Source organism: Anolis sagrei, chromosome 6 (genome assembly GCF_037176765.1).
Source record: "Anolis sagrei isolate rAnoSag1 chromosome 6, rAnoSag1.mat, whole genome shotgun sequence".
Taxonomy (NCBI): Eukaryota; Metazoa; Chordata; class Lepidosauria; order Squamata; family Dactyloidae; genus Anolis; species Anolis sagrei.
This window is the reverse complement of record NC_090026.1, coordinates 112567640-112583239: the sequence shown is the minus strand read 5'-3', so window position 1 is coordinate 112583239 and position 15600 is coordinate 112567640. Positions and strand designations below refer to the sequence as shown.

The window sequence follows — 15600 nt, the reverse complement described above, 5'->3', positions numbered from 1 at the left end:
GCTAAGGAACAAGGGAAAGTGCAGTGTTGTGTCATTAATTGTGGTGTTGTGCCATTGGGGCTAGACATTCTGAAAGGCTTGTTTAAACATGCAAGTCTTCAAATCCCTCCAGAAGGAGGACAGTGTGGCCTCCTCAAGACCATTACTATTCTATAGTTGTACTTTCTTCCTCATTATCTGTCAGTGAGCCACGTAGATTCCATTCTAATGCTTATGTCTAGATCGCTTTCTTCAACAAACTTCTAAACCATACCTCCAATACTGTAATACTGTAAGAAGCTGTGAAGAATATTCTCCCTATCTGAATCTGGGTCTGGGGAATCACCTCCTCCACTACCATGTGATCATCACTTTTCTGTAGATCATCTTCCATCTCTGATCCAAAAATGTTCTGCTCTTTTAAGAGCTTTCATTTCCTTGTACATTTTGTCCATTCTTTGTTATTACACTCTCTTAGCAATGCTGATACTTTTCTGCTATGTTCTGTATTACCAACCAATGTTTGCTTGTTTGGCTCTTCTGAATTATTCGCTCTTGTGCTTTCACCTCTCTAATATTAAATAATGAATTAACTGGCTTCTGAAACACATGTTTAATGAATCCTTGCAAATACAGTGTCCCCTCACTTATTGCTGGGGTTAGGTTCCAGGACCTCCCGCAATAAGTGAAAAACCGCAATGTAGGGATGCTCTATTTTAATATTTATACATTATTTTAGAAGTTATACACTATTTAAGTCATTATAAACTTAAAATAGTGAAGGAAAGGAAAGGAAGGAAAGACCCTTCAAGGCTGGAGGGAGGGAGGGAGGGAGGGAAAGAGGACTGAGGAGGGAAAGCACCTTCGAGAGCGGTGGTGACAAAACCCCATAAAACAATGAAAAATACCATGATATATATTTTAAATTAATATTTTTTAAAATCCGCAAAACAGCGAGTCTGCAATAAGCAAACCATGAAGTAGCGAGGGAACACTGTCACTTATTATACTCCTATTTTGGCCTGTATAAATAGGAGAATATTGTCTAGATCCAGGGAAGTCATGCTACCCCTCTATTCTGCCTTGGTCAGACCACATCTGGAATACTGTGTCCAATTCTGGGCACAGCAGTTTAAAGTTGATGTTGACAAGCAGGAAGGTGTCCAGAGGAGGGTGGCTAAAATGATCAAGGGTCTGGAGAACAAGCAGCTTAAAGAGCTGGGCATGTTTAGCCTGTAGAAAAGAAAGCTGGGAGGAGACATGATAGCAATGTATAAATATGTGAGGGGAAGTAATAGGGAGGAGGAAGCAGGCTTGTTTTCTGCTGCTCTGAAGACTAGGACACAGAACAATGGCTTCAAACTACAGGAAAGGAGATTCCACCTGAACATTAGGAAGAACTTCCTAATTGTGAGAGCTATTCAACAGTGGAACTCTCTGCCCCAGAGGTGGAGGCTCCTTCTTTTGTGGCCTTTAAACAGAGGCTGGGTGGCCATCTGTCAGGGGTGCTTTTCCTGCTTCTTGGTAGGGGGTTGGACTGGATGTCCCACGAGGTCTCTTCCATCGCTATGATTCTAGGTGCAATCATATTCTGTACATTCATTTGTATTAAAAAAATCATTAATGTATAATTTACTACAATTTTTTTGCCATGATCACTGACTTGAAGATACACCCAACAATTGGCATAATTCTTACTTCACTTGCATTCTGCTGTCTCACACTCTAGTAGCCACAGCGCTCACATGGTTCTACCCTACTTACCATGCATAAAAGACCACCGACAAAATGTATCAGGAACACTTTACTTACCACTCATACCATCAGGTTCAGCGCTTGCAGCGGCATGCAAATCTTTCAGCTCTTCCACACTTAATTGCAGATTTTCAAAAAACAATAGTTTCTTTTCAAACAAATCTAATTCTCTCCCTGTAAACAGAAACAGTGTAGAATTTTTATCTAAAAATGTTATCTATCATGAAAGAAAGTTAAAACATAAATAGCTATATCAATGTCAAAATAGAAGATAAGGAAGATACCTGAGACGTGTAAAAGACAGTAATGAAGAGGAAGCACCAGACAGGTACAGTGAATAGAATATGATTCCAAGAATAGAAAGAGTAGTGAGAAATTTTTGAAAAACATTATGATGTTTTCCAGAGTACTCTTTGCTCCAATGGATTTCACTGCATACACAATTTGGGAAACTCATGATGCTGTTTCATATCCTGTTTATGCTCAAAGGTGAATGTAAACCAACTGCTGGAGCCCCCAGTGGTGCAATGGGTTAAACCTTTGTGCTGACAGGATTGAAGACTGACAGGTGTTGCAACCCAGATCAGGAAACAAGACCATAAGATATTAATCCACCACACTTGACTGTAGGAAAAAACAATCCTTTTTTATTGATAAAAAATGGTTACAAAATAGAGGAAAATACAAAGTCCAAAAAGCCACAGTAAAATTCAGCAGTCAGGAATATCTATGAACTAGATCAAAATTCCAAAAGCAACACTAGAAAAACCTGGAACCTGTTAGCATCTCACTAACCGTACTTGGAAACTTGAAGCCTCTGGGAATGCAGGCCCTGGAAACCGGGAAATCTGCCAAGGTAATGCCTCAGTCTAAACGATGTTTGATCTAACGAGAGAGCCCGGGGAGAAACACTTAAAACTAAAGAAACTGATTTGGGACACGCCTCCAGACTTTGAAGCCTGTGCCTCCCTTTCCTTTAATCTGCTTGACCTTCACAGACTCTGCGATTCACTCCTGTTTTTCCAAATCTGTCCTTTTCTATCCTCATTTAAAAAAAAAGGCAGGTGCTAGCTCCTCTGGAGAGCTATCACTGCTTGATTCAGAAACATTCCCATCAGGATGCATAGTTTCACTTTCCAAGCCACCAACCTCAGAATCAACAGTTTCAACAGTTTCCAAACCATCAGGGACAAATTCATGTTCAGTAGCCTGTTCAGTTGCATCAGGAAATACAGTCAGAGAATCAGGTTCAGGTTCACAAGCAGGCTGAACCCCAACAACAGGTTGGAGGTTTGAATCTGAGGAGAGTGTGGATATGCTCCCTCTGTCAGCTCCAGCTCCTCATGCAGGGACATGAGAGAAGCCTCCCACAAGGAAGGTAAAACATCCGGGCATCCCCGGGCAACGTCTTTGCAGACAACCAATTCTCTCACACCAGAAGCAACTTGGAAGTTTCTCAAGTTGCTCCTGACACCAAAAAAACAAACAAACAGCTGCCATGTTAAGTTATCTCAGAGAATATCAACTTAATTAAAAGAGGATGCTGTAGATGTGTAAACATCCCAGGTCTTTTGTTATCCTGTTTATCTGAAATACACACTTTAACCCTGAGAGGGAATTTGTGTGTGTCAGGGTAAACTGAGAGTAACACTGTACGGTCATTTAACAAGAGTCTGCTCTGATTAGAGAAAAATCATCACTGACCTTTTGAAGGACTGGGAACCCCTGTTTTGTTTTTGTTTTTTATTTTGGGTTTTTTTTTGCAGAAAAAAAGAGGATATATTGCATTAGATTAGAAAATCTCCATAATGCTTCAATTTGTGGCATCTAGGAAACACAAGTCTTCAGATGAAGAAAAGGGAACACATTCCATTTTGAGATTGAATAACTTAAGTGTCAGCTAGTCCAATTGCTTAGATAATAGCGATCACTGCTTCTGATTATATTTTGAGATCCATACTCACCTGTGGGTTTTAATACCTCTGCTGTGTCTAAAACCAGATCTTTTATTTCTTGCATAATTGCATCTAACCCGACAGCCAAAAGCCTCCTTTGTTCAGTGAGTTCTTCTACCTTTTGATCTAAAAAAATAAATTAACACAAATTACATTCAACAACATTCTTGGCAGTTCATGTTATTTTCTCTTTCAAAATGGATCAGGTGTTTTGTATGAAAAAAACCCCGAAAGCCAGCATAGGTTTGAACATTTGATTCTGACTATGGAGACCAGGTTTAAATCCCCGTTGAGCCATGGAAACCCAGTAGGTAACCTTAGGCAAGTCATATCTGCACAGTATCAGAGGAAGGCAAAACAAACCATCTGAATAAATCTTACTAAAATTACCCACCTTAGAGCTGCCATATGTTGGAAACAACCTGAAGGTACACAACAACATATGAAAATACTGCATAATGTAAATTATCTGTGTTGTGTATCAGCCTTTTTGGCTCCATCTGATTATCAAAGTCTTTGGATTATGTGCTCAACGGGCTTTGAAATTGTTTCTGTTCTGATTTCTAAATTGTTTAATATGTAATTGTTAAATTGCTTAGTGAGGTTTTTGACTGTTTAAATTATTAGTGTTCTATGCTGCACACCATGACATCAGCCAGGGTAGCTTCTTCCTCTTTCCCGTACACCCTGCTTCCCCAACCGACATCACAGCACATGACGAAGAACAGCTAGCATCTGTGTGATGACCAGTGACCACTGCAACACAAGCCCCTTCTACACTGCCATGTAGAATCCAGATTATCTGCTTTGAACTGGATTACATGGCAGTGTAGACTCATATAATCCATTTCAAAGAATGTGGATTACTTGTTTTATAATCTGGATTACATGGCAGTGTAGAAGAGGCCACAGAAAGAGGGGAGCAGAGGGGACTGTCATCTAATGTCACTGAGCTGCTGAAGTCCAAGAAACATGGGGTTAAAATGGGGACAATTGTCTCTGGTTCTGTTTATGACCTAGCCCAAATGTCCGAAATCTATAGCAGAATTTGGACTCCCCCAACTTTGGCTAATGCAACGCAAGGCTGCATTAAGATGCTCTTGCCCTGCATTACCCAGGATAAGTCCTATGTGGTGTTTGGCCACTGTGGGACATCTCCACATTTACACTGACCTCAATAGTGAGTGCAACTGTGGCCTTCATATAGGGTTCTAATCCAAGTATTCTATGAGCAACCTAGGAGTGGCCTGGGATCTTCTGAATTGGTCTGTTTATCTAGGCCAGTCTCAGGCTGCGTATGTATTTTAGTGCAACTTAAAAGGAATAGGAGATGCATTTTCAAGAATGAAATATTAGATGGGAAAAATTTTCCACCTCCCTCTTGACCAGAGTGAATTATTTCATTAGGATTATCTCCAGTTTCCTTAATTTATTAACAAAACCATTGAAAGAACAATACAAAAATATAAACAACACAACACATTATGAAAGGTCCTTTCAACTGAGGCTGGATCTTCACTGCTCTATATCCCAGAATCTAATTCCAGATTATCTGCTTTGAACTGGATTATTTGAGTCTCCACTGCCATATAGTTCAGGATAATCAGATAATCTGGGAAAGGATCCTAAAATATAGGGCAGGATAGAAGGGGTCTGAGCAGGCAATGCTCAAAGGCTTGCTGAAACAAAAGGATATTGACTTGCCTAGAAAAAGAAAGCACAGATGGTTCAACGTGTTTCTGACACTCCATCCACATTTGGATATAAACAAAACATCAATTTTTCAAAACCAGAAATGGACTACTGGTTACTTCAGTTTCATTCTGTAATTTTTAGTAATCCATGTTGCCCACAGGTCAAGACTGAATTCTAAATTGACAACAGATACCCAACTATGAATTGAATTGTCAGCTCAAGTAAAATACTTACCACTGACATCATCTGGCTGGGCAGCAGCAAGAGCCTTTGCTTCGTCCAGATGCTTCAGATTTGATGCCAGATTCTTCAAAATCACTCTCCTTTTTTCCGATAGTTCTTCCAAAACTTCTTCTACAAAGAGAATGAGAAAATGGCTAAAAATAAAGGACTTTCTCTCCTAAAACTTACCTAATCCTAACCAATAAATAATTTTTCATTGCAGAAAAGCAAACTCACATAACTCCAAATATTTTCTACATTTGGGATAGGAATAAAAATATATTTGAATTACCTCTTACATCAACCCCTATGCTGGCTATGGCTATTGGGACTTGCACTCTACCAACATCAGAAGCACTATCTGTTCTCCATCCATGCTCTAAAGCAGCAGTTTTTAAATGTGCTCCATGGAGCCCTTAGGGTTCCGCAAAGCATACTGAGTGGCTTCGCGCTTCCCTTCTCCTCCTTCCCCTCCAAACTTTCCCTCCTCTTTGTTGCTCCTCCCCCTCCCCCTGCCTCCCTCACCAACAAAGGACTTTCCCCTCATCTCCGTCACTGCCCACACCCTTTTCCGCTCACCTTCCTTGCTTCCAGAATCTTATTTCCCTTCCACCACTCAGGGGTGCTCTCGCGTAACCTGGGCCCTTGATTGTGCTTTTAAAATTAAAATTGGTGGGGACCACCAAGCTCGGCTCTGTTGCAGCTGCTGAAGCTAGAGCCCAAGCTGCCGAGGAGACCCCAGCACAGCCCATCAAGTACCCACTGCCATCACCACCACCACCACTGCTACTGCTGTAAGGGGGAGACTCCATAGGGAAGTGGCTCAGCTCTGAGCGGTGATGGCGGGAGGAGGAGGGAGAGGCAGCAGAAAACACATGAAACCTGGCAGCTGAGCTAGGGAAGAAAGGGAGGAGGGCAGTGGAGTCAGAGTTTATAGTCCTGACAGAAGACAGGTTGAAAGTTGACTGAGAGAGGAGGAGGAGAAGAAGGCACCATTGCCAGGGTGTCTCCCCTCCTCTGACCCTGGTGAGTGTCACTGGCAAAAGCACCTCTCAAATAGTTTCTGAAGATTTCACTCAGTCTCCACCTCCTTTGGTGCCCAGAGAAAGACATCCCTCAGTTCAGGGAGACCTTCCTTCCTTCCTTCCTTCCTTCCTTCCTTCCTTCCTTCCTTCCTTCCTTCCTTCCTCATGGGACCCCCTCCCCCAGAAAAACACAGACTAAGAGAGATCCAGTTTGGAACCAAATGCCAGTGGGGTGTTGACCACACATAACAAGGACCAAAGGCATCCCTCAGAAGATGAAAGATTCTCCCTTCAGAAAATACGTGTGACTTGTACACATGCTTCCAAGCAGTCCCCCTCCCAATGCCCTTGGGCGGCCAGCCTTTAAAGAGGCATTCAATCCAAAGCTCCCAATAATGGGTCAGTCCCTATGGGGTCATGAACATCCCTTACAAAAATGTCTATGTATGAGAATCCTGACACTCAAAACAAGCCCAGCCCCTCCTCAAATTTCTTCAGGGGGAAGCAATTGAAATTATTATTCTTATTAGTAAGAATAGTAGTAGTAGTAGTAGTAGTAGTAGTAGTAGTACAAGGGCTGGGCCTCTTTGGAGGTTGAGAAGGACGGGGTATAAATATTCTAAATAAATAATAAATAAATAAAGGCTGGGTGGTCATCTGTTTGGGGTGCTTTGATTGTGCTTTTCCTGCATTGCAGAGGAGGTTTGGACTGGATCATCCTTGGGGTCTTCCACTGAAATACTGTTAAGTTTATGTCAGTTAAAAATATTTTTCATTTTAAATCTTGTATTGTTCTTTCTTTCTTTCTTATTTTGCACTACAGACAAGATATGTGCAGTGTGCATAGGAATTTGTTCATGTTTTTGTATCAATTTTTTCACACAAACACTCTCCATCTATCTGCCACTGGCCCAGCCCCGCTGTCAAATTTTAAAACTCACTGTGTCCAAAACTTTGCCCAAGTATATACACACACACACACATTATATACAATATATAAACATTTCTTGAACATTCACAATAAACTTTTGCTTCAGAAAGGGCTCCACAGCTGAAAAGGTTTGAGAAACCATGCTCTAAAGCCACAGGATGAACCTTTCTCTTGATGAGTTACAGAGGGTAAATAGCCACTGGATACTATTGTTATGCTGCCAAAATTTAGTAAAAATCAATTCTGAAAGTAAATAACATTTTCCTATATTTACCTTTGTCTCTTATTCCAACTACCTCTTGTTCCTCTTCTAAATCTTGAATAATTGCTTCCAGTGCTGCAGCTAAAAGCCTTCTCTCTTTAGTGAGATCTTGAATCCTTTGCTCTACAAAAATATTTTAGTAAAAACAAATGAAAATATTTGATATCACAAACAAAAGGTTATTTTCCTGGTTATTACAAAATTTCACCTATAGTACTTAAGATAACAGCCCGTCCCAATGGTCTTAAAATACAAGCAGGCAGATACAGGTGGTTCCCAGGTTACAGACAAAATAAGTTCTTTAAGATTGTTCTTAAATAGAATTTGTATGTTATTCAGAACAGATACATTTTCAAAGTGTAACTCCAGACAAAAATAGTACATGGTGCTTTTAAAAACTTTTTGATCACATTGGGAAGGGTTAACACTCCTGTAACATTTGTTTTTCTGTCTGTCCCCCTGCTCAGACAACTTTTCCTCACTTTCGGTCCCTGTAATTGGATTTTGAAAATTTTGGGTGTTCATGGAAACAAGTATTGGTGATATATTCTGGCGTATAAGACTACTTTTTAACCCAAGAAAATCTTCTCAAAAGTCAGGGGTCATATTATACGCGGAAGTCGTCTTATACGCGGGAGTTGTCTTATAGAGCGGGTGCTGATACTTCCAATCCAGATTGGAGAATCTGTGGTTGCTGCATATTGTGGGGGGGGGGGGGCTCAAAAATGGCAGTGGCCACCTCCCTGCCATATGCAGCGACTGTATGAAAGCATTAAGGGCGATGCTGTACAAGTACAGTAGAAGAAAATCAGTTCATCAGGATTCACGGACTTAATGTGGTCCCGAAGATGAGGTGGAGGGGTGCCTCAATGGGAAGGTGTAAGTGAAGGGCGGAGCAAGCTGCAGGTGTCTGGGGCGCCCGGGGTATGGAAAAACAGGAAAAAAACCAACTCTTTTTGCTGTCTGGCCCGCCCTTGTATCCTATTACCATACCTCCTCCTCTGCCTCTCAAATCACACTCCTGAAGACTGTAGGGAAGTGGTGCAGGTGCACATGTGCGAGATCTGAGAGGCAGAGAAGGAGATACAGTAATAGGAAAATTACCATATTGAAATCAAATCTGTTGCTTTTAAAAATTTTATTTGGTTTGTGTTAGAATAGGGGTAGTCTTATATGGTGAGTATATCTCAAACTCTATATTTTAACTGGAAAAGTTGAGGGTCGTCTTATACGCCCAGTCGTGTTATATGCTGGAATATACGGTAGATTCAGTGACGATATCTTTTCCCCAGAATAACTCTTCCAGGAGTGAATTTCCCTTCCTAGGGGTAGATTTCCTCTCACTTCCTGTTGCCTCACCTGCATTATTCACTGGGAGTCATACATACATCAGATGTCTGTAACTCAGAGATTGCCTGTATATGTACAGATATTTGAGTTCCAAGGTATTTATGATAAACATTGAAACTATTGCTGCTAAAATTTCAAATGATCTTTTTAAATTACTAAAATATATACACAATAACATAAGGGGGGGGGCATGAAGGCATCATCTTGCCTCCAGTGTCATCAGTTGGGAGCCCCCCCCCCCCCCAGCACCAACCGCTGCTCTGAGATCAGAATGAAGAGAGGGGCCAGGAAGGCAGTTCCATCTTGTCTCCTGCACTATGCATCTAATATAATATAATATACATATACATATAGTATTGATAATATTATAATGTAATACAATATACTAATAATAATAATATATTATAATTATATATTTTATATTAAATGTGATACTACTAATATTGCAGTATAATGTTATAGTACAATGTAATATATAATATTAATATGGTGCTATGATAATAATATAATATATTGTAAGCTGCTCTGAGTCCCCTTCGGGGTGAGAAGGGCGGCATATAAATGTCGTAAATAAATAAATAATAAATAAGAGTCACAAAACTATAAAACCTGTTAGATTTCAAATAATCTTTCAAAATATATGTATTATAAAACTTCATTTATTACACAGAAAATCTATAACTGAAACCAGGGAAATACAATAAAGTGATATGGCTAAAAGAATCTAACTAGAAAGACACGGAACTGTGTGCTAGCACTTAATTCCTTTAGTCTATTCGTACACTAGGATATGTCTAAATTAATTCTGTTTTTCATCAATTGCTTTCCACCCCCCTGAAAGAATGATCCTTTATGTACTTTGTAAATATAAAATAATTTATATTTAAGTTTTATTATTAAACACAAAAAGGTGCATAAGATATTACTTCCTTAATCAAGTAAACACTAACACTTACTATTGATTTCATCTGGATGAGTAGCTGCACGTTTCTGCGCTGCTTGCAGCTCATCTAAATTTGATCTCAATTGTCCCAGAAACGCCTGTTTCTTCTGCGAAAGCTGATTTAAATCCTTTTCTAAAACAGAAATTTGAAATGCTCTTTACTACTACAATGACTAAGTTATTGTTGTATGTCAGCCTGTTCAGCCTGTGATTGTGTCTGATATTCACGATGGAAATGGGGGTGATGTTCCTGATGGTGGGCCTTGGTCTGTTGGCAATGGGAATGAAGGTTTGCCTGGGCCTGAGTTAAGCTCAGATGAGAGGCCTGAGCTGTCTCAGGAAGATTCACAAGGTCACATTCCTGAAAGAGATTTTTCATGGTCTTTCCTAGAGGAACTGTCTGAGAATGATATGTCAGGTGCAGAAGTTAATGAGAATGTAGATAGAAAGCGAGACTTCTGTAAACTATGGCAAAGTGCTCAAGCACAAAGAAGATCAGTTTGTTTACAAGAAAAGAGAGATAAGCAACCTTTATCTGGGTCTAAGGCCAAGAGAAATGCTTTCCTTTCAGTTTTGGTATCTGGAAAAGCTTTATATTGATTCATAGGAAAGAGTTGCCTCAATTGGATCAACGTTGGGATTTCAAGATGATCTTGCTTTCAAGTGTTCTTAGTTTCACGTACTAAGTTTTTGCTAAGCTCCTGTTTGTGTATCAGATGTTTTCATGCTGCCTTTCTTCATGGATTCTTGTACCTTATTTCATGGATTTTTGTATCCTGTTTTGCCTTGAAGTTCATGGCTTAGTCTCTTTTTTGTAACTGCCATTTTTGTTAATTTTACTGCTTTGCCTACATATATTCTTCAATAAACTACTTGCTGATTTTACCAAGCTGGTGTGGTGTTTAAGGTCTGAAAGGGGTTCTTGCTCTTGTGTACGTCAGTTACAAACATTTGAACATGAAAAGCAGTCTGTAAGAATTAGAAAAAAATGTATGTGTGCACTCATACACTAGTACCATAATATTCTTAGACACAGCATCTGTATAAGGGAAGCTAAGCCTCAAAAGTTCCCTCCTTCTACCTATTAAGAGGTAACAAAAGCAGACTAGGCAATCGCTCTGCATGAATAATCAATATAACCATCAGCTATCAATTGGTTCCACTAATCCTCTCCTGACCAAACCCCAGTATCCTAACCAAAAACCATTGGGGTCAAAAGTTAAATGACATTGCAATAACTCTCCTATAGTTTTAGATTTAAAGTTATAACCATGTAGTGTAGAAAGAGAACTAAGAAAAATATATCCAATAAATAGCAAATCAGAATAACTAAATGAGGTGTGCATTAGAGATCTTAAAGTGCACAATACTAAGATAAGCTAGTGATTTTTGTTTATGAAGTCATTTTCTTTGTACTCACCAATGGGCTTTATTATTCCACCCATCTCTGAAAGATGAGCTTTCATTTCTTGCATATCTTGTACAACTGCCTCCAAGTTCTCAGTCAAAATCTTTCTTTGCTCATTTAACTCCTGTATTTTTCTCTCTGCATGATTTAATACATTTCAAACAAGCTCAAATATTACTTAATATTACTTAGGTACTCAATATTCACATTTGAATGCCATATTTCACTTTCACAGTAGATTCCACATTTCTGAAATCACCACATAAATAATATTACTGCTTGAATCCTGACTTTGATTGTAGTTCTATTTTCATATACCTGAGAGCATGGGACACGCTATTCCATGTTTTTCCCCCCAATTTTATTCAATTTTATTTTATAGTTAATTTAAAATGTAATGTTCTATTGTTCAAGTGATCATTACCTCGATCCCAGTCCTAATCAGTATTTCACTCCAAAATTACTAGAGAAATATTTTTCTGAAAAGTTTTTTGGTCAATAATATTTCTATGAACCATCACAGAAATTAAGATCTTCTGGGGAGGCCATGCTCTCGGTCCCACCTTCTTCACTGGTACAACTTGTGGGAATGAGACACAGGGCCTTCTCAGTGGTGGCTCCTCAGCTCTGGAACCCTCTCCCCCGTGAAATCAGATCAGTGCCTTCCCTCCGGGCCTTCAGAAAGAAAACAAAGACATGGTTGTGGGACCAAATCTTTGGCCAGTAAAGTAATGCAGTCCAAAGAATAATTAGGGAATGGCTATGATTTACAATTTTGGATCATGTGATTTTAATATTTATACTAGGATGGTTTAATGCTCTGTCTTAATGTTTAAATGTTGTTTATGTCTTATGTCTAATGGTTTTAATTATTTTAATTCATAGTTATATGTTACTGTTTACTTACTATGATTTTTTTTACATGTATGTTGGCATTGAATTTTGCCATTGGTATGTTGTAAAATGCCTTGGGTCTCCCCCAGGGGTGAGAAAGGCGGTATATAAATACAATGAATAATATTATTATTATTATTATTAATAATAATAATAATAATAATAATAATAATAATAAACATTTGTTCTGCCTATCTTCTTTGTTAGTCTCATTAGCTATTGTCTGCTCTTTTCGTAAAAGCTATTTTGTTTGTTGCTGTCTCTTCCTGGGACCAAGTGAAAGACAGATTCAGGATTACCACATTTTATATCTACTTTGCTCTGATCCCCACTGAATTGATTCTTGCGTACCTTAAAGAAAAACCTCAATTTTTCTCACCCATGAATTTAGACCATGTAAGTCTGTACATAAGTAACACTAATATAATTAATATAATATAATGTAGGATAGTCCCACAGCTGCTGTTTTCCCCTAGCATGTGTGTCAGAACTAGGGCTTGGGAAAGTTACTTTTTGGGCAAGCGCTTTTTCAAGCTCTAATTTGAACATAAGAGGCATCTCTGATAAAGACTTTTTTCTCTGACAATATATTTTACTTTGTATCAGCAGCCTTAACAGTTATGCATATGTTGTATGATACATTCCACTTTCATTCAACAGGCTGTTGACATAAGTCTTCTTAAATGGAGCCAATTTTTAAAAACTTAACATTTAACTAAATTTTAAATAATAAAGCCACCTGTGTAGCCCCCCCCCCCCAATCCTTCCCTCTAACCACATATTTATTTAATACTATTATCTTTACCTTCATTACTGTAAGATGCTTATGTTGGCTTCCCCCTTTTTAGCCCATTCTATATACGTCATCCATTTGTTCTTTATTTTGTTTATTTTATCTTCCCAAGTACTAGTTTCTTCCTTTGTCTATGTCCTATTATATTAATTATATTCCTAACTGGATGCCCTATTTGTCTGCCTTTTATAAATCCGTACTGGTCATCTTTTATCATTTCTGGTAATATTTTTCTAGTGTATTTGCTAATATTTTAGTGACTATTTTATAACCTTAGTTTATTAAATTAATTGCTCTATATGAGTTTATTTCATTTGGGTTTTTTGTGGCTTTAGTAATACTATAATTACAGTTTTTCTCCATGCAGCTGGGGCTTTCCCTCCATCCAGTATGCTATTGAATGGATTCTGCATTTCTGGGGCTAGTATTTCTATAATTTCCATGTAAAATTCTGCTGTACATCAGCCCTGGAGATTTAGCCTTTTTAAGATTTCTTAGTACTTCTTTTATTTCTTGTATTGATATTTTCATATTTAATAATAGTCTTTCTTCTTCTGTTACTTGTATGTTCTAACTCTGTGATTCTATGACTCAAGACACCAGCAAGAAACAGAATTTTAATTCTGGTTTTAGACCTGTGCTGAATTCTGCCGATTCAAACATAGATGATTTTTAAGAAACCTGGTAGCCACAGTATAAATTGCCACTAGGTCTTTAAAAATATAATCCATAATAATTCATAGTGATCACATTCAGAACAAGTATCTCTTTACTATATCAATTGTATTTGACCTGCAAGCTGCTAACTTGTACAATAGAGTCTCACTTATCCAACATAAATGGGCCAGCAGATCATTGGATAAACAAAAATGTTGGATAATAAGGAGGGATTAAGGAAAAGCCTGTTAAACATCAAATTATGTTATGATTTTACAAATTAAGCACCCAAATATCATGTTTTACAACAAATCAACAGAAAAAGCAGTTCAATACACAGTAACGTTATGTAGTAATTATTGTATTTATGAATTTATCACCAAAACATTGCAATATATTGAAACAGTTGTGGATCAGGGTGGCAGGCAGACTGCATTGGATAATATAGAACATTGGATGAGCGAAGGTTGGATAAGCAAGACTCTACTGTAGCAGCAAACCCAAATCTTAACAAGCTGCATAGTGATCCTAAATTTATACTTAATCTCAATCAAAATAGCAAGGTTGTAACATCGCTTGTACAAATTAAACATTAGAAATCACCATGTACATACCAGTGATTCTGCTGGGTTCAGTAGCTGCAAGAGCTCGACTTTCTTCTAGCTCTTTAAGATTAGATTCCATGTGTTCCAGTAAAAGTTGCTTCCATTCAGATAGTTTTTGGAAGTCCTTTTCTATACACCAGAATATATTAGAATTATTTCTTGAAAAAGAAGCTCAAATGCTAGTATTTTTTGTGTGTGTGTGTGTGTATACACATATATATTTCTTTCAAAGTATGATTATTTTATCTTAAATGTTTTTCACTCACCAGTGGGCTTTTCAGGCAGAACTGGTTGTGAAGTACGACACTGTATTTCTCGCATATCATGCACAGTTGCTTCTAGAGCTACAGTCAATCGCCTTTTTTGCTCAGATAGCTCCTGCAGCTTAGCTTCTACAAAATAATTTCAATAAAATATTAAACATATCAGTTAAGGAAGTGTAGTTAGTATGCAATGGGTTGGATCCACATTTGGTCATAATTAGACTAGACCTTACTGAAAGCCAATTAAAACTGCAACTGAAAGCATGAAAAATCACTGTATTCATACCACTGATAGTGCCTGGTTTGGAAGCTTCAAGAGCTTGAGCTTCTCGTAGTTCCTTCTGCTTGGATTCCAAGCTTTCCATCAAGAGTTGTTTCTTCTCAGACAGTTCAAACAATTCTCCTGCAAACAGAGTTTTTAAAATATTTTTTTAATTAAATAATGCTTTCAAATGTCCATATTGCTCACTCATACAACTACACAGCCAGTCCAAATGAATCTCTCAGCAAGTCATGGTGGCCGAAAACAGACTACAAGGCATTAAGTTTCCCTACTTCCAATGGCATATTTGTAAATAAATCAAAAATTATAAAAATAATATGAGCCATTTCTCTTTCAAAAGGAAATCAAATCACGGCAACATTTCTCCCTAAATGTTTTGAGAGTCAGATAACATGGGAACAAATACACAAATATGTTAAAAAGCTGATATGAGTATGTAACCTTCAGCATTTCTGGATTTTTTAAAAAATCCACAGATTTATTTATTTATTTATGTCAATTCTACCCTGCCTTTCTCCACCCCGGGACGTTCCAATAGTCCATGCACAAAATTCTGTATTTGTCTATTGAATAGGTTCTG

The 15600-nt window shown here is 38.2% G+C and overlaps 1 protein-coding gene across 1 annotated transcript in view; it reads right to left on the bottom strand.

Moving 5' to 3' along the window:
* LOC132779687 (rootletin-like) overlaps positions 1-15600 on the bottom strand; it is a 72411-nt gene that overhangs the window by 42114 nt on the left and 14697 nt on the right. Inside the window, exons 8-16 of the mRNA XM_067470577.1 lie at positions 15024-15140; positions 14741-14866; positions 14484-14603; positions 11538-11663; positions 10131-10250; positions 7837-7947; positions 5619-5738; positions 3699-3815; positions 1792-1908 (exon numbers count right to left, since the gene is read on the bottom strand). Coding sequence (XP_067326678.1) covers positions 1792-1908; positions 3699-3815; positions 5619-5738; positions 7837-7947; positions 10131-10250; positions 11538-11663; positions 14484-14603; positions 14741-14866; positions 15024-15140 — 1074 coding nt within the window. The remainder of the gene's footprint in view (positions 1-1791; positions 1909-3698; positions 3816-5618; positions 5739-7836; positions 7948-10130; positions 10251-11537; positions 11664-14483; positions 14604-14740; positions 14867-15023; positions 15141-15600) is intronic.